Raw genomic sequence first — 19268 nt, 5'->3', positions numbered from 1 at the left:
CCGCTGCCCACCCCCGGGGTCAGGTGAAGGATGGAAGCAGGGGAGCGATGGAAAATGAGCCCCCCGAAGCAGCTAGAGATGGGCTTGCGGGACCATCGGTGCTGCTCCAGGGGGTCCCCAGAGGGGGTCCCTGCAGGGAGGAAGGGGGGCAGCTGGATCCATCCCTCTCTTCGTCAGCCCCACAAGCCCCCCTACCCCGCACGGCTCCATACCGTATTCCCGAGCAGGTGCTGAGGACGACCCAGGAGCCGCCGTATCCCCGGACGTGCCCATGGTAGTAGCAGTGGTCCTGGGAGAGAGGCGATGGAGAACTCCGTTAGAAACCACCACGCAGGGCTAGGCAGCAACAAATCCCACGTGCTCGGCCCAAAAAGCCTCCTGTTTTGCATTTCCCGGCCAGGCGAGCAGTGTCCCTCTGCACCAGGGAACGGGAGGGATGGAGCCGGGAGGCTGCCGGCTCTGGCGGTTCAGCCGGGGACACAGACAGCCCCGCGCCCGGCTCGACACGCCGGAAGGGTGACAAACAGCCGGTGAGGGGACGTCGGGGAGAGCGAGGGCTGCTCGAGCCCAGCGCTGCCTGTGTTTATTTCCCGAGGTGCTGTATCGCGGCCAAGAGATACAGGAGCCGCGTGTTGCTGCATTCCTCCCGCGACAGGCGCCGGGGATGCTGCCAGCGAAAACACCACGCCTGGTCACGGTGGGGCTTTGGCTTCATCCCAAGTGCCAAGGCACCCCGAAAAACAGAAGTGAGTTACGCCCGTCCCCTGGCACCCACCGTATGGTTGGGGGCCACCGTCACGGGCTGCCCGTCCGCGGCATAGTGCGTCTCGGTGTAGCCTGGCGCCAGCAGCCTGTGGAGAGAGGAGAGGGGAGAGGGGTGAGGACCCTCAGGCTGCTCTGGGTGTCCCGGCACAGGGACACGTCAAGCCTCTGTGCCCAGCCCTGGGCAGCCATGCAGGGCTGAGCCATCTGCATGGTCCCCCTTCACAGCCCCGCTCTGCAAAGCTTTGGGCAGCGGAGCTGGCAGTGCGGCCATCACCGCCGCGTCAGGGCTGGCCCCCAACCAGCAGTTGCCCACAGCCAGCGGGGACATGAATCGCCATCCAACGTACCCCTTTGTGTCTCAGCAAGGAAGGGGCTGCCCATACTGCTTCAAGGTCCCGCTGGTCTGGGACAGGGGACCTGCACAGGAGGAGCCCGGCTGCCCACCCACCCCCTGGCTCAGGGGCGACCCAGCCACCACCAAGGACAAGCAGCCAGGCAGGGTGACAGTTTCTCCATAGGGACCAAACCCCCCTTGGGATGACCAAAGTCCCCAGGAGGAAGCATCCCGCTGGGAGAAGAAGGGATCAGTCCTGAACTCGGGGTCCAGCCAAGAACATGGGAGGTTTGAGGTCTCCGACACAGCCACCCCTTCCAGCCCTGGTCATGTCACTTCGCCTCACGCACGGCACAGTGAGGGTGATGCTCCTGACGCAACACCCCAGCAACGGGGAGGGGGGGTCCCCGAAAAAAAACAGAGCTAATCGTGAGAAAGCTCAGGCTGCTTTTAGCAAAGCCTGAACCCCCCCTGCCTTCACCCCGCGTGCCTCGGCTTCCCCCCAGCTGCCGGCCATCTCCCACCGAGGCCGGCCCCGGGGCCGCCCCTGACGCAGCCCTATCCCACACTGACAAATTGCTTCCTGCCACGGGGAAGAGCCAGAGCTGAGCTTGCAACCAGCAAGCGCGTGGGGCTGGGGGTCCCGGGGAGCAGATGGGGGGGGAGGGATTTAGACTGAAATGACCCCACGGGTGGTGGGAGAGAAGAGAAAGGGATGGGGGTTTCCCACGCCGCCAAAGGCTGCATGACCCTGCCCAGGTGCCAGGGTGATGGGCGCCCCACCACGAGCTTGCAGCCACCGTGGGGATAGCAGGTCCCCCAAGGGCCAGCGTGCATGCAGGGGTCTCAGCCACCCAAAGAAGGACAAAGCAGGGCTGGGTTTACCCCTGCTGACAGTTTGGCCCTCGATTCGTGGGGTTTGGCCCCGTCCCAGGGGTGTTATTCTGCAGCAGAAGAAAATAAACCAAGCAGCCAGCCCCAGAATAGCCCTCCCGCCTCTTGGTTTCTATTTTGCAACAAGTTTGGCCCAAAAAATGTCGCTGTGGGCATGTTCCCACCCCCCCAGCCTGCCTGTGAGTGGGTGCCTGGCACCAGTAACTCCAGCTACAGCGGAGACAGGAGACAGGAGCTCAGCCTGGGTCCTGGAAAGGGACCCATGGGCAGCCTGGCAAGGCAAGTGCCTGGCCAGCATGGGGGCAGATGGGCAGCTGCCCGTGCGGGATGGGGACAGGGATGGGGACGGGTCGGCTGAGGACAGCAGAGAGGCCAAAGCCTCCACGTAATGCCTGGGGAATAGGGGGAACTGGGAGGGTTGAGCCAGTACCCGAACCAGGGGCACAGTGAGTCCCACCCAGGGGTGCAGCAAGTCCCAGCACACTCAGACCACTGGGATGTCCTCTCCCGGGCAGGCCAAGGACCAGGAGCCCCGAGGAAGGAAGGGCAAGGAGATGTGTGTTCTCCTCCAGCACAAGGGAAGGTCTTGTTGGAAAACAAGGTTTTGGAGGTCGGCCATGTCTCCCAGTACCAGAAGAAAGAAGATTTGAGGTCGAGCATGGCCTCATTGGCCCATGAGCTAGCAGGGCTAAGGTAGTGCTGTTAGCTGGCACAGGGTGGCAGTGTAGATGGCCAGGGCTGCATTGGTCTCCCAAGTAGACCCAACCATTAGGCACAGCCAGTCTTGGGTGCTGTGGACTATCCTGGGTGCCATATGGACTGCCTTTGGTGCCACGGATGGTCTTGGGTGCTATGGACTGCCTTGGGTGCCACAGATGGTGCTGGGTGCCATGGAAGTTCTTGGGTGCCACAGATGCTCTTGGAGGCCACATACTCTCCTGCCATGGATGATACTGAGTGCCACGGACTATCGCGAGTGCCGTGAACTGTCTTGGGTGCCATGGATGGTCCTGTGTGCTATGGATGCTCTTTGATGCCATGGGAAGTCCTGGGTGCCACAGGCAGTTCAGGGTGCCACAGACAGTCCTGAGTGTCATGGTCAGTCCTGGGTGCCATGAATACTTTTGGGTGCCATGGATGATCCCGGGTACCATGGATGGTCCTGGGTGCCATGGACTGCCCCGGGTGCTCAGCTGCCTTTTGCTGCCACCAACCCCCTCATCTGTTTCACTGTGCCCTCATCCAGAGCTCAGCATCCTGCAATGCCCCACGCTCCTCCAGTCCTGCCAGAGGCACCACAGCCACCAGGGATGCTCCTCACCCCTCCTGGCCACACTCATCCCTTCAGCATGGCAAAGTGGTACCAAGCCGGAATTAGGGTCATGAGAAGACGTACAAACATCTCCAGGCCTGGTGCACCAGCTAGAAACAAGGCTAAGCTTTGCACGTGAGCTTTCAACCCCCACTGCCAACCTCTCCACTGCCCACAGTCCTAAAACACAACATGCATGGGAACCCCCCAGTTCTCCTTCCCGCACACCAAAAGCCCCTCTGCAGGTCGCCGGGACCTGCTGCCTGGCAGTGGCTGCTTTTGTACCCAAACAGCAGCAAGAAGAGGGCTCTGCCAGGCACGAGCCTCCCACAGCTGCTGGTGAGAAGCAGAAGTGGAAGCAGAAGCCCGTCCTGCAGCGACCAGCTTTCTGCCCTGCTCCACCACAGGGCCGCCTGGCAGCAAGAGGGACCTGAACCCAAAAAGGGACAAATGCCATGAGGTCTTGGGGAGAGGGGCAAGGAGAGCAGGGCAGGAGATGGAGACGATTGCTCTCCTTGCTCCAGCCCCGGCACGAGGGGATGCCAGGCTGGGTCATTGTCACAGGGGACAGATGCTGCTGGCACCTGCATCCAAGCTGAACCAAAGACGGAGGCCAGAAAGGGTTGAGCGAGGCTACATGGCAAGGTCATCACCCAGGAATGGTGCCAGGCTGCCAACCCCAAGACCAGTCCAGCAGAAGAGCAGCAGAGCTTTCCAAATCACCTCCAGCAGTCAGCATTGCCCACCACGAGATACCTCCAAAGACCGCACAGGATTAGCCCTTCCAGCGGGATGGCAGCTCAAGAGACCCCCGTCCCGCTGACCCTCTGCCTGGCACATCTCCATCCCCTAAGCACCCCACGCCACCTTCACCCCTGCTGGGTCCTGCACCGTGGCGTCGAGCCAAGGCTGTTTCTTGCACGACACGGGTGTGGGCAGTGGCAAAAGGAGCATTTCAGCCCAAACTGCCACATCGGCCGCAGCCAGCAGGAAGTCGCACCAGGCTGTCCCTTCCCCTGTAGGCAGAAGAGCCAGGACAGGGCAGCCAGGATACTACGGCTCCAGGTGGGACCATGCCAGGGACACCCCATGCCCCTTCCCCAGACCCAGCCCCAACACTTACTGGTTCCTCTCCAGCACCAGGACGAGCTCTCTGCCCTCGGCCATCACGGCCACCTTTGCCCGGGCAGGCGCCGGCACCTACAGAGGAAGCAAAGGAGGGACAGGGTTAGAAAAGACAGAGTCCAGGATGCTGCCAGATGGGTGCCTGTCCATCCTGCTGCCTGCCTGTATTATTGTAGGACCTACTGCTCCGTTAGCAGCACAAAGGGCAGCAGATGCAACGGATTATGAGCACCATCCCTGTTTGGAAAAGCAGGAGCTGCTTTTCCTGCTGCAAAAATACAGCAGGAGCAGTGAAAGCACGTGTGTCCCAGGGCAGGGGCGGACATGAGTAGGGACATGGGGGCCAGGAGGTCCCTGAGCATCCCCAGCCACTCTGCAGGGGACATCCCACACCGACCGACACCACCTCTCACCTCCCAAAAACTCAGTCCCTCCGTTCAAGCTGGCAATGGACCATGGGGCACCCTGTGCTGTTCCCACCGGACACCATCGCCTCTGCCCATCCCTGTCCCCAGCACCTTCCTCTGCTCCCCAGCTCAGGGCGCATCCCAGCCTCTCCTCCATGGATCTGCTCCACCTACTCCACACCCTGCCGCAAGCCCGTGGAAGGCGAGAAATAAACCCTCCTGCTTGATTTCCCGTGAATAGCAGGGGATAAAAGAGGATTCTCACTGGGATTCACCCCACAAGAGCCGGGGTGAGAAAGCAAATCCCAAGTCTGCTGGCAGCTCCTCCAAAAAATCAGCAAGAGAGAGCCGATATGGGATACAGGACCAGGGGTGCTGCCCCGAGCATCCCAAATGGAGTCTCTATGTACTCTGGCCCACCGTGGCTCCAACCCACCGGAGATCCTGAGCCGGATCCTGCAGAGACTGGTCCCTGGGTGGGTCGGCACCTGCGTGCACCCCTGCGGGGTACGGAAATACATAGCAACCGCCCAGGCACCGGATAACTGCACCGTTAAAAATACCACGGGGCAGCAAGAGGAAATGATTGACTCGGCTTCCCCAGGATGCTGGCGGTTTTACTCACTCCCTCACTTTGGAGGGCGTTAAATGGGAACCCGAGGCAGAGATCCACACCAGCACGGCTCGTTTGCATCTGACAGGATGGGCTGGAGCCCAGAAGTGCTGCCCTCCTCCAATGTCCCCACATCCCTTCCCTGGCTCCAGCGCTGGGGACACTAAAAGCATCACCCTGTCTCTGTTTATGGCCCGGCTGGCGTGGCTGACTCTGTCTCCCTCCCTCAGTCCCTCCCCATCCACGAGGGATGCAGGGAGCCTCGGCCCCATGCTCGGGATCTGCCGCGGGGCCCCAGCACCCTGGCTGCGAGCTGGCAAGGTTTTCCCAGCTCCGGAGGGAAAGGGGAGAGGAAGGATCCGTCCCCGCGAGGCCCTGGCTTCGGCTGCTCTTAGCATCACGGGGTTTTGCAGCCCGTCACTAGGAATGTAGCGGGGCGGGGGTAAAGCTGGGTGATTCGCAGCTTGGGCTAAAACAGGGGCCAAATCCTGCTGTTCCCTCTCATCCCTATGGAGAGGGCAAGGCTTTGCTCCTCATGCACCCTGGTCCCCACCGCACGTCCCAGGCACTGGGGACGCTGGGGGACCTCCAGCCTGGCAGCCCCAGGGCCACCCTCCTGGGGACCATCACGCTTTTAAGGGGCAGCATCACGGGACAAAACTTTTTGGGGTGCAGAGCAGATGGGTACCACTGCTGCTGCACCCCAGGGCACAGGGGCTGTGCTCCCAGGATGGGTGTTCCCGCAGGTCCACCCCAAATTGAGCTCCAGGGACGGAGGGACCCCAATAAGCTGCTCAAATTGGCCACAGGGATGCTTCTGGCCCCAAGGAGACCCACGGGTCTGAGCCCTTATGCCCCATTTCCCGAGGACAGGGAGGTGCCGGTCACCCCAGCCTGTGACAGCATGGTGACACGGTGACGTAGTGGGGCCGGCCAAGCCCCCCCTCTGCCTCCAACATTGTCTTCCCAGCTCCAAAAAAGGAGACCAGACACAGCACTTGGAAAAAAAAAAAAAACCAACAGCAAAGCCAGCCGAGTCCGAGGCCCTGCCGCTTCCCGGCGAGCCCCTTCGGCACGGCCATGGCATGGCCATGGTCCCCGCTCCCAGCGAGGGGCCCTGGGTGATACAGGGAGGAGGAAGCCGGGGCAGAGCGCTCCCCTCCTTCGGCAATGGTGGGAACGGGCTGTATTTTTAGAACATGATCTTATACAAACATCACTCCCCGGCCAAACATGGTCTGTACATTTTTATTCCCATTTCCCTTCTTTCCCCCTCCCTCACCCTCCCTTTTTTCAAGCCTGTTTCTCCCCGTCTCTGATCTCCCTAACACCCTCTCCCCGCAGCCCATCTCCTCCTCCTCCTCCTCCTCCTCCTCCTCCTCCTCCTCCTCCTCCTCCTCCTCCTCCTCCTCCTCCTCCTCCTCCTCCTCCTCCTCCTCCTCCTCCTCCTCCTCCCACCACCCCCCAAGTCCCTGCCGGCTCCTTCCCGGTTTTGAATTCCCCAGCAATTACTCCCTGCCTTGACTTAAGGGCCTTTACTGCCAAAATGCTCTTTCCCAGCTGCCGTCTTAAAGGGACACGCGTGTGTGCAGGGTTATCCCGGCATTCACAGCTCCCCGTGCACGCACCATCCCATCTGCCCGGCTGCCAAAGGCTGGAAAACAAACCGCTGCTAATGGGATCTGTGTGCGACCCCTACGAGGTGGTACATCGCAAGCTCTCCCGTTCCCCGTGCCTCAGTTTCCCCTGAGAGCACATGGAGAGGCAGTGGGGAGCAGAGGACTGATCCTGGTTTCAGCTGGGATGGGCTGAAACCAGCTCGGCCCCTGGAGAAATAAATAGCAATAAGACGAGGGAGAAGGAGGGCGGGAGCACCACTCGTGCCAGGCAGGAGTCGAACAACCCAACTCTAAGGCCAGGAAAGGTTATTGCATTAATTAAACACTGATAATTTTGCCTTGAGCCTAACTGGCAGGCAGCTGGGTCCCCAAGAGCTGCCAGCCAAGACGTCGTGCACCAGGAATGAGCAAGGATCAGCATCTTCCTGGGTTCCAGCATCATCCCCAGTTCCAGCATCATCCTAGGTTCCAGAACCATCCTGGGCTCCAGCAACTTCCCAGGCTCCAGTACCGTCCTCAGCTCCAGCATCATCCCAAGCTCCAGCATCATCCCAGGCTCCAGCATCCTCCTGGGCTCCAGCATCATCCTAGGTTCCAGAACCATCCCAGGCTCCAGCACCTTCCCAGGCTCGAGCACCCTCCTCAGCTCCAGCATCATCCCGGGCTCCAGCATCATCCTGGCCTCCAGCACCTTCCGAAGCTCCAGCATCCTCCTGGGCTCCAGCATCCATCCCAGGCTCCAGCACCTTCCCAGGCTCGAGCACCCTCCTCAGCTCCAGCATCATCCCGGGCTCCAGCATCATCCTGGCCTCCAGCACCTTCCGAAGCTCCAGCATCCTCCTGGGCTCCAGCATCCATCCCAGGCTCCAGCACCTTCCCAGGCTCCAGCACCATCTTCCCTCATCCAAATGCCACCACCTCCTTTCTCCAGCAGCCACGAAAAGGACGCAGAGGTCCCCGCCACAGGCTGCAGGAACGGCTTTCCCTTGGCCCTGGCTGGATGTGGAGGTGGTGGCCCCTCTCCAGGACATCCCAGCAAAGCCAGTCCCACCAGGGGCTGGGCTGGGAGAGGCGAAGAGCAGCTGGGATGAATCTGCCCTGGCCAGGACCCAGCCCGCGAGCAGCCCAGGAGACCCACTGGGCCGCGTTCGAGTCTATTTTTCTTTTTCAATCCGCTGATCAGAAAAACCGCAGCGATGTTTGCAGAGAAGCCGAAGCCAAGGGGTTTGCGTTGCTCTGCGAGGGGAAAGACGATCTTTGTTTCCCCACGGCTCCTGGCCATCCTCCTCATCCAGGCTCCCTCCTCCGCCCTTGCTGGAAAGCTCCTGCTGCCCTGCAGAGAGCGGCTCAGGGAGCCCTGAGCTCCTTGGGAAATCACTAGTTAAACCAAAATCCAAGAGCCACGTTCAAATCACAGCCCGGTCATCTGCTCGGGCAGGTCCCACAAGCCCCGATTTCCGAAGTAAGGGCATGCAAGTCTGGACGTAACGAGGAAGATGGGGATCGGAGTTAGCAGGAGATACTCCGTAGAGGATTTGGTGATGGGTTTTGCAGCTGGAGCATCACGGCTGAGCCAGGTCCTCCCCGGGCAGCTGGATCCCAGCAGCAGAGAGCACAGCTTGGGGACTGCATCGCCTTGTCCTAAATGCACATCGGGATCGGGATCCGAGACCTCGGGGACAAGCCTCTCGCTCCAGCTGCTCACTGGAAAAGCATCCGGGGGGCAGCCAGCTGCAGGGGAAGCGGGGGAGCCTGGGCAGTCCAGGCCCTGGAGGCAGAGGCAGGATTTTTGGTTGTTTCGAAGCAAACTTGGCCCAGGGACGACGTCAGGGTTTGCTCGGTCCTGCCACACGTTGCCAAGGGAAAAGGGCTTCCCTGCAGGAAACAGATTGCAGGAGTGCGCGTCCTCGGCACCTGCAGCCCGCCCCAAACCACGGGCGGTCCTCTCCTCCCTTCCTCCTCCCCGACCAGGGCTGTGACCCCGCACAGATGCGATGCTCCCCGGGCAGGGGCCCACACTGCGGGGCCGGGGAGGGATGGAGTATGGCACCTCGACCGTGACCGGCAGGGATGCTCCAAGCGTTCGTCAGCGAGGATGAAGGGGACGGCCACGTCCCCCCCAGGACAGGCAGACACCGGCTGCCCCAGGGAGCCAGCAGATGATCCTGCGGTGTGAGGGGTAGCGATGGGTGGAAGGATGCGCCATCGGTGCCAAGGTGAGTTCTCGTACAGGGACAGTGTGCCGGGAGAGACCCAGACAGAGGTTGAGGGGTTCTTCTGCCTGGGCGCTCCTCAGTCCTCATGATTTATAGAATCACAGAATCACAGAATGGTTTGGGTTGGAAGGGAACTTAAAGATCACCTAGTCCAACCCCCCACCATGGGCAGGGACACCTTCCACCAGACCAGGTTGCTCAAAGCCCCGTCCAACCTGATCTTGAACACTTCCAGGGATGGGGCATCCAGAACTTCTCTGGGCAATCTGTTCCAATGTCTCACCACCCTCAGCGTAAAACATTTCTTCCTTCTGTCCAATCTAAATCCACCCGCTTTCAGTTCGAAACCGTTGCAGTGAGAAACCGTGCTTGGGAAAAAGCGATTAGAAAGGGAAAGAAAGAAGGCAGGGAACACCGCCGGCAGCACGACACACGAGCTGGGTCCCCAGGGTGGGGACAGGGGACTCCTGTGCCACAGAGCTGGATACTGGTGGGACGCCGGGGCCGGAATGCTGGGCACAACCTCCATTTCCAGCTCCAAAGGGCTGGAAAAGCCCACCGTCAGTTCTGGCACCCTTCGCTCCGTGCCCCAAGCCTGGGGGGAAGAAGCGGGAGGAGGAGGATGCCGGCAGCAGCGGGGCAGGATCCCACCCCAAGCCGGCAGCGACGAGGGAGCTGTTTGCAATCAGGGTCCCCACGACCTCCTCCCCAGCCTCTCCGAAATCGCTTCCATGTGTGCCGGGAGCCCTCGAGCCCACGGGGAATTCAGCCCCGAACAATAGGAGAGAGCAGGGTGTAGAGGGGGGAGGCAGGGTCCGGCCCGCCCAGCACCGTGCCAGCCCGCACACGACGGCAGGGCCACCACCGCCATCCTCCTCCTCTTCCCGCCGGCTCGACCTCGCTCCTCCGGGAGGAGGGAAAGGAGACGCGGTGATGTCCCCAGGGACCGTGGCACGGGCCACCCCGCAGCATCCCACCCGCTGCGCAGAGGAGCAGCCCCTGGGGAAGGGACGAAGGAGCATCGGGTGGTCACCACGCTTCAGCCCATCATTTCACGCCCTCGGATGTTGTCTCCTTGCAGACTCCTGCCCCGAAAGCCAGCCACGTCTGGACAAACAGAGCGGGCTGGCGGCAATCACACGGTCGTATTTATTTCCAGGAGCTTTGCTGGAGGGCAGGAGGAGACGGGGTGGGGATGGGACGGACTAAATTGATCCTAAAAATACCCACATCAGCAGTAGCGGGGCAAAAAGGGCCGGTTCGGGGCTCTGTCTGCAAGTGGGGAGCCTGCTCACCCCTACCCCATCCTTTGTCTGGTTGCCACCGTCCTTCCCCCATGAAGCCTCCCCACTCCTGGCTGCAACCACCCTCCCTCTCCCCTCCTTCCCCCCACCCTCCGAGAAACAGGAGCCTCCTTGTTTCGGGCTGGCTGGAGCCAGCGGAGGCAGAGCAGATGCCAGGAAACACACTGGGACCTGCCCAGCCACCCTGTCCCCAGCCGGTGGCCATCCCAGCCCCACCGGCCCTGGGGTCCCCCAGCGACTCCCAAAACACCCCACATGCCTGCAGTTTGCACCCACCCAGCCCAATTTCGGGCAGCGGGGTGTTAGAATGAGTATAAATAAACCTCCCGCTGCCCGAAATAAACCTCCCATCTCGAGTGCCCTCCAACCTAAATATAGACCGATCCGGGGTGGCTAGGAAGGAAGGGGACATTTCTGCAGGCTGACCACAGCATCCCCAGCGCGATGGGCTATTTCAGCTACTGGAGAACCACGATTCCCAGCAGCCAGCGCCGATGGGAGCCGTGCTCCCAATTCCCCCGGGAAAAGGCATCGTCCAGCCCCTCGGAGGAGGCAGGGCAGCTCAAAGCCCCTCTCCGCTTTCACTGTCGGGAAGCGGGGCTGACTCCCCACCTCAGTATCTCCTGCCTGGAGCAAGGAGGTCTCACTTGGAGGTATCTCAGGTGGCTTCAAAGCTGCATCCTCAGCCCCTGCTCCAGGAAGATGCCACCAGAGAAGGTCACTTCCCAGCACTGAGTCTTCTCAGCAGCAAATCTGCTCAGCCCCAAAACACAACGGTTTCCTGCAACCATCCACATCAGTGCTGGTTGTGCTCTGGGAAGCGACTTGATCTGCCCCGAAGGAGACCACAGCCCGTGAGACCCTCCCAGCTGCTGGGTACAAGGACCAGCTGCTGCGGCCGATGGGCAGCTGCGGAGCCGGTTGACCCCAGAGCCGGGCAAGGCGCCAAACGCAGGCAAGGGTCACCACAAGCATCTCAGAAAGTGGATTTGGAGACGGTGGGGGTGGCGCGGAGGGTGCAACAGACAGCAGAGCGGCCCTGGGAAGAGATGTCCTCTCCTCCCCACAGCCCGTGCCCGGCTTCTCGGCAGTCTTCCCAAGGACAACGCTCTTGAATCCTACAGTGCTTTCCCTTTAGCTAATACTGCTGGTCTGTCTGTCCTGGCCAAACCATCAGTCTGACAAATTACCTCCATCTCCTCTCCCCAAACTGCCCGGCTCCTTTCCGCTCACCCTGTAGCTCTTGGCCATCCTTCCTACTGCCCAATAGTTAAGACCACATTTAATTAGCTCGCCATTGCATCCTCTGCTTTCCCCGTTCATCACCTGAACTGGGTGATGTGTCCTATAAACTCAATATCCCGCTCATGGGACCTCAACATCTCCACCCGAGTCCCACCATGAAGACCTCTGGGTGCAGGACCCGGCCGCGCGGTGCAGGCGAGAGGAACCGTCTCTGCCCTTACCTTTTCGTCCAGGCTGACGGCTCGTCTGGCACGGCCCCCGAGGAGCCAGTGTGGGGTGACCCGCTCTCCGTGGGACGGTGGCCCTGGGAAAGAGAAGACCTGGTGAGCATGTGAACGGGCCTTGCAAGCCCCTGAGAGCGGGACCTCCTCCGCAGCCACACCAAGGGAGAAATGGAGGGAAGGGGCAGAGCTGAGGACTCTGGCCAACATCCAGGGCCACCTCTGAGATGTTTCTGGGGGACGGACACCAGCATGAAGCCAAAGCATCGCCCCCTCCCCAGGCCAGCACCCCCATTGCCAGCCCAGCCTGGCTCCTGGAAGCCTCCCGGCAGCATCGTTGCCCACCCAGGTCCCAAACCAGTGACATAAATCCCCTGAAACCCACCTGGAGAAGCAGCCAGCACATGGGTGGCACCACCCTGGCCCGGCTCGTGTCCGGCCATCACCAACCAGCCTGGGCAAACCCCCCCGAGCACCCGGGAGCACCCCAGCCCGGGGCGAGGGCAGGGGCTGCGCAGGCAGCAGCGCATCCTCCCGCCCGCTCCAGCGCTCCTGAATCGCACAAACAGCTTTTTTTTTTTTGTTGTTTTTTTTTTGGCAGGGGCTTTATGCTTTTACAGCATCAATCGTCGTAATTTACGGGATGGGGAAGCGTGGTTCAATCACCCAGAAATCGAGCCATCATCTTTCCAGCCAGAGCTGGGCTCGAGCGGGGAGCAGAGGAGCTGAAATAGCTGCAGCACGTTACGGGTTTCTCTGAGCCATCCCAGCTCCCCCGGGCAGAGCAGTACAAGCAATTCCTTGGCTCGATTAGAGACAGGCAGACTTTCTAAGATTTTTTTTTTCCTAAACAACGTGGCTGTATTTGATTGCAGCGGAGCGAGCAGCCACTGATGACTTAAGCCTGGACAACAAGAGAAAAATAAAATAAAATCTGAAGATGCTGCGTAGAGGGGATGAGGTCTAGCAAAAATGTCAAGGGCTGGACCACCTTGCCAAGCCAAATGTTGTCAGTGAAAGCTTGGATCTAATAACCTTCCCCTGCAAGGGGCAAAGTTATTTACTAAGGGAGTGGAATAACAGGGCTTACGGCTTTATAATTTTATATGCTTGTTTGGGTTCCCCGTGCAACGATCTGGGGGGATTTGGCTTGGGGGAAGATGAAGTTATTGAAAAGAAAAAAGAAAAGAAAAAAAAGATGGAGTTGTTGGTTGGGAGCCGCAGATTTAGTGTTTAATGTGATCGAGTTACCCAGCCCGGCCACGTCTGTCCCACCAGGCCCCGGGACGCGCCCGGCGCTATCGCACAGTGGCATTTAATCAGCTTTCAATATATATAGCATGTAATCAGATTCCAGGAATAACTCCAGATAAGGTGGTGGCACGATCCCAGTTGCCTTCTCCTCACCCTCCCCGAAAGTGTTAGCGGGGCCCTCCAACCCCCCAGCCAGATATAAGCCTCGTTTTCTGGTGGGGAAACTGAGGCACGGCCACGATGCGACTCGCATTCAGCCACCAAGGGCGAGCAGCTCCGGCGGGTTTGCTGCCTTCCCATTTCAGAGAAAGCGGGGCGGGGGGGAAACCCTATTTTTTTCTTCGCTGGCTGCCACGGAGGGAGAAGGGCAGGGAGACGCTGCTTCTCCCGGCTTGCTGCAAAGCCCGTCTTTCTCCCACGCTGTCTGGGGAGAGGATGGGACGCGAGGGGCAGCCGTTTTGCAGGGATTACTGGGCTGGGCTTCGGGCCACGTCGTAAAAACCCCTTGGTTATTATATTAAGCTTCGCGCTGTTTTGTCTATAGCTTTTGCTGGGAATCAGACAGACCCGGAGCATGAGATAGGGCCTTAAAAATCTAAGTCAAATAAACCCAAATCTAGCGCAGAGGGGGTTTCCCACCCCCTCTTCTCTTTTTTTTTTTTTTCACCCTGGAAAACACACTTATTCCCAGCCCTTTCTGGGAATGCTGTGTCGGGAACAGCGTTGCTTTGGCGTTGAGGATGTTTGCAGCGCTGAGGCCGGGCAGCCCCATGTTTTGGGGATGCCCGAGCCCCAAGCTGAGCCTCACAGCACCCAGGCTCCGGCCGAAGCGGGTGGCTTTTCCGTCTGCTCCTTCTCTCCTCTTTAATCCAAACAGAGGTTTCTGGCTCCCACCACCCTTCCCGTTCCTCTCCCAGCTGCGCGGCTCGCATGGGTCTCTCCTGGAGTTACTGGAAAACTTATGTTCAGCAGCAGCAGAGAACCCAGCAAAGCTCGGAAGTAAAAAAATTATAATAAAACTAATAATAAATAAATAAAACTGCGTGGAGAAGCACCAGCCCCAGCTTCTTGGAGGGGTTGTGGAAGGGATTTGGGGATGGAGAAGAGAGACGACAGGAGGTTCAACCCAACCTGGCACCCCCCCCCCCCCCATTTGAAAAGTGATGGGGAAAATCATGTATTTCCGCAAGAGCAGGAAAAGCCAAGTTTCACCCCAAAACACCCATCAGCAGGAAAAGCCAAGTTTCACCCCAAAACACCCATCAGCAGCACAAGCCACTGCCAGCTCCCGTTCAAGGTGCTGCCGCCCGGAGCTGGGGCGGTTGCGGGGACCCAAGGGAGGTGCGGGATGGGGAGACGAGGGGGGTCTCTGCCGTTTGGGGGTGCTGGGGGAGCGGGGGGGGTGAGGAGCCGAATCCCTCCCCTCTCTCGGGGGGGCTGGCGGGTCCCAGCCCTCCCATCCCAACCAGACCATATAGAGTCATAGCGCAGCGCTGGGATGGCGCCTGGGGGACCCGCCGAGAGGGGGGATTTGGGGGGCACATCCCCAGCGGGGCGGTGGGGCCGAAGGGAGCGAGCGCTGCCCACAGCTCCCCCCCTCCGAGCCCAGGGACCCCCCCCAGCCCCGCGGTACCCGCACCCCCCTCCCCGCGGGCTGAACTTGGGGTGCGCCCCCCCCCCCGCCCCCCCCCCCCCCCTTACCTGGCGGTCCAGAAGCATCCCCCCGCCCGGGGAGCAGCAACAACCCCAGGAAGAAGAGGCGGCTCCCCCAAAAAGCGGCCAAGCCCCCGCGGCCGCAGGGTTTGCGGGGGGCCCGCCCGGCCATGCCGGCGCTCCCCGGGGCTGTCACCGCCTCCGCTGGCCGCCGCCGGCCCTGCCCTCCCCTCTTATGCTCTCGGGTCCCCTCCCCTCCGCCCCGCTTCCCCCCGCCAGCCCCATTCACTCGCCCCGCTCGCCGCCGGCCGAGCCCCCGTTCCCAGGCGCCCGGCTGGATCCCGGGCTGGGAGGGAGGGAGGCGGGGAGGGGGGGAGGCATTGTTCGCCGTTATTTATTGCTGTGTTTCTTGGCCCAGCCGGGCCGCTTAATGAGAACCAGACCGGCGGAGAAGGCTGCTCCCAGGCTCCCCCCGCCGGGGCAGCCGCCCACCCCCCGGGGTCCCCGCCGCTGCTTCACCCCCTTTTCTCCGGGAGGAGAAGCGAGGGGGCACCGAGAGGCTGCCCGCACAAGGCTGGGGGGGGGGAAGAGGCAATTAAACAACCCCATCCACCCCACCAGGGCAAGAGGGAGCAGAGACGCCTCCGCGCCCCTCAATACACTCCACAGTTATTACTAATATTAATATTTTTTCTAACAGCCCCATCGAAGCGGCGCGGGGCACGGCTCGCCGCCCCGCACAGCGAGCGCACAAGGCAGCGTGGGGAGGGGGTGCCGCTCGCTTTCCTTCCTGCACACGCACGGCCCCGTCCCTGCTCTGCTTCAGCAGTTTTGGGTCCTTTCCTGGGGTCACCCAACCCTCTCCCTGAGTTCAGGGCAAGGGTTCATCAATAGTTATTGAAGCCCTAATAATAATATTGATTAACACTAGTAATTAAAGCTTAGCAAATGATTTTACTCTAAAAATGGGGACAGCTACAAGACACCCTTACCCGAAGCGCTCTCAGGCCTTCTGGGCACGCCTGCCCAAGGTGACATTTCAGCAGAGGAAGGGACAGGGAACTTTCCTGGGGTTTCCCAACACAAAGGGCAAATCCAAATGGCACAGCCCTGGCAGCAGCACAGTCAGAGCCCAACTGGCACTCAAACGCGTGTTGAGGTCCTGCTAGCAGGGCTGGCGGATGCAACCAGCAGATGCAAACATCTGGAGAGCGTTAGCGAGTCTTCCCCAGCACCTTCAAGGCCCTGTTAGCCTCAGATACAGCCCTTCTCAAGTGAGTTAATGCCGTTTAGCAACACCTCACTCTGACCACAAGCTCTCCCAAGCATCTTCCACCCTTTCTACATCAAGCTCTGCAGAGCACCAGGAAGGACTCCCTGAAGCTTGAAGACGGTCTGCTGCTAAAGCTCACCAGGGAGGGGCTGTGCATGTCCGACCACTTCCACGAGAGGACAAATGCTGCAAAAAATAGTCACTCCAAAGTATAAAGCTGTGGAAGTGTGGTGAGAAACAGAGGGCATTGCCGTCCCTTCTCGGATCCAGGCAGCTCGGTGGAAGCTCAGCAGAGCAGCTGTAACTCAGCAGCCTGGCACACAACTGGGAGAGATTCAGACACATGACAGGGCTTTCAGCCATCAGGAAACCACCAGCAGCAAGGTCCAGAGGGACGAAGCTGTGCAGAGCGCTGCGAACATCCTTCCAAGAAAGGGCGGTTGGTGGCCAGGACTGCCACGGAGGGGTGAGCCAGGGGCTGGGATGGAGTAAGGACCGTAAGCCAGAGGAAACCCTGGGCAGCTGACAGGCTCCAGCCTTCCCCCAGCAGCCCATCAACCCTGGCATAGCTTCACCGTTACTACATTATGTGACATTTTTCCTCATTCCTCCACTTTCTCAACCAGTACAAATTACTGAAAGTAGCACAGTCTCGCGGGTAGGTGAAGGCAGAAGTCTCTCTGCTTCCCACCGGCACAGGGAACCTGAGCGTAGGCATTGGCCGTGGAGAAGTACGTGGCCCTACACGGGGTTGGGGATCGCAACGGCTGGTGGTTATCCAGAGCAGCTTATAAAAGGCCTTTTTGTGCAAAGAAACAGGCGTCCTTCCCCCTGTCTACGGCCTCAATCACTTGATATCTCTGCTGACAAAAGCTTACAGAAGCTGTGGCACCCAACCATGGTCTGCAGCTGGGTCACGCAGCCTGGCAGCTGAGGCTGAGATCCGGGATTTCTGCATCCCGACGTAAGCCAAGAGCAGCACGTGTGAAGCAGGGGCAGGGGATCACTCACAACCATGGAATTAAAGACAAGGAGAGCCCCTTAGTATCTATTTTCAGCGTGCTTCTGTCCTCCCAGGCATTCGTTCTTCACAGTCACGAAGGAGGCCACCAGCACATCGAGTCACACAAGCATCGGAGGTGTGCTTAGGAAGATCCCGGGCACCCACATTTTGCGTCTTCCACCACTGCTTCATCAGCACAAACGGTCTTAGCCTGTTATGGGTCCTTCTGCAAAGGACAAGGATGGTTGTAACGTAATAAAACAGCTCTACGTCATTCAGAAAAACCTGTGCCTTGATAGACCCCCCCAAAAAATGTCTCCTTAGACCCAATTTCACACAATCTCCCATTAAAATGACTATTCAATCTGCACACAATGCCACGGGAACTCAACTTCCCATTCACAAGCATTTGGAAGGCCACGGAGCATAGCTGGCATGCTACATCCTCCAGATCCAACCAGCAAGTCTCTGAGTCCAAGAGACTTACTCTTCTCCAGGGGAAGGCCAGGGCTGGCTACTCAGCAGACGACTCAACGAGACTTGGCAGAGGCCAGCAGCAAGCCCCCTGCGGCAGAGTGACTCACGGGACGTACCGAATCGAACTCGGCTAGAGGAGCCAACGCAACGTTGGGAAAATGAGCTTTCCTTTCTTTTGCATCATGAAGACAAGTTTGAAGTAGCTTCTGATAAAGCTAGAAAGAGACAAGGCTGTGGCACGTGGGTACATGAATAAAATTAGATTGTATTTAAAAAAAAAACCACCCTTGTCCCCTATCAAGACCTCTTACAACTGTCCTCATCACCGTGGAATTTGAGTGCTTTCCAGAAGTGTAGTAATCAACATGGCTTTCATTTGTCATGCAGAGGTCATTCATCCTCCCGCAGGGTCTAATTTGGCCTGGAGAATTCAGTTTATCTGCTGATGCAGGGAGAAAAATATTAATAAAAGTTTGACTTTCAAACCTTGCTTGTGTGAAAGAATCGTGTCTTTTCCATTTACAGCAGTTCAGCTGAATTCCTTCCCCAAGCCTACGATGAGCATGTCCAATGACTTAACGTTAGACTTTTAAGCTTTACAGAAGTACAGCCGCCCAGCCGGCCAACTAATAAATGCAGCATAAAGGAAGCAATATATTAAGATCATCTTTACTGGATTAAAGTTTGATCTGGGCTAATGAACAGCCAGCCAGGAAGTAATTTCTTCATTAGGGTATTGTTTCAGGAAAAGTGAATTATAAACCAGGATGCTCTCACGGACAAGCGGAAGCGATTAGCTTACCTGCTTTCGCAGGGGGAAAATCTCCTTCTTCAAAGTCGTTCAGTTGTGTTCTCCTACAACCACTGACAAATCCACCACCGGCAGAGGCAGGCAGCAGAAGTCCTTCACGGAAGCAGTCCTCCAGGAGTCGACCAGGCCAGATCTAGACAGATGTACAGTAACACGACTATATTCTGTAGGGAACTTCCTTTTCCAAGGAAGTCGTGCACTTCAACTGTATTTTTACATCATCCTTGCAATTGGTTTCCATGGCGATCTTTCCAGTTACCAGCGATGAGGGAACACGTCCCAAACAACATCTGCTCAAGCTCCTCACGCATTCCCCCATCACTGCCTGATGTGGTAGACCTCTCACTTCGGACTGCTTCTCCATAGAAAAGACTCCAAAAACATCCACCAAGAACCAAAGGACTTACCATGTTATTATAAAAGGTCTATCAGGATGGAATTTACAGCACAAAAGGTAGAACTAGTGGAAACCACCATTAAAGAGGAAATGGAAGGTGTTTCTGAGGGGCAAACAAGCCTTTTATTTTAAAATAAGAAACCTACACTTGGGTGACAACAACCCCATGGAACGCTACAGGCTTGGGGCCAAGTGGCTGGAAAGCTGCCTGGCAGCCGGCTGAATATGAGCCGGCAGTGTGCCCAGGTGGCCAAGAAGGCCAACGGCATCCTGGCCTGTATCAGAAACAGTGTGGCCATCAGGAGTAGGGAGGTGATCGTGCCCCTGTACTCGGCGCTGGTGAGG

General features: G+C 58.8%; 1 protein-coding gene across 1 annotated transcript in view; it reads right to left on the bottom strand.

The window, feature by feature from the left end:
* ADAM33 (ADAM metallopeptidase domain 33) overlaps positions 1 to 15134 on the bottom strand; it is a 31500-nt gene extending 16366 nt beyond the window's left edge. The window contains exons 1-5 of the mRNA XM_059817856.1: positions 15011 to 15134; positions 12056 to 12138; positions 4429 to 4505; positions 776 to 851; positions 213 to 289 (exon numbers count right to left, since the gene is read on the bottom strand). Coding sequence (XP_059673839.1) covers positions 213 to 289; positions 776 to 851; positions 4429 to 4505; positions 12056 to 12138; positions 15011 to 15134 — 437 coding nt within the window. The remainder of the gene's footprint in view (positions 1 to 212; positions 290 to 775; positions 852 to 4428; positions 4506 to 12055; positions 12139 to 15010) is intronic.
* Between the last annotated feature and the right edge of the window lie 4134 nt (positions 15135 to 19268).

This window comes from Gavia stellata, chromosome 5 (genome assembly GCF_030936135.1).
Source record: "Gavia stellata isolate bGavSte3 chromosome 5, bGavSte3.hap2, whole genome shotgun sequence".
In the NCBI taxonomy this organism is placed as follows: Eukaryota; Metazoa; Chordata; class Aves; order Gaviiformes; family Gaviidae; genus Gavia; species Gavia stellata.
Note: the sequence above shows the minus strand (reverse complement) of the source record. Positions and strands in the feature narration are given on the sequence as shown.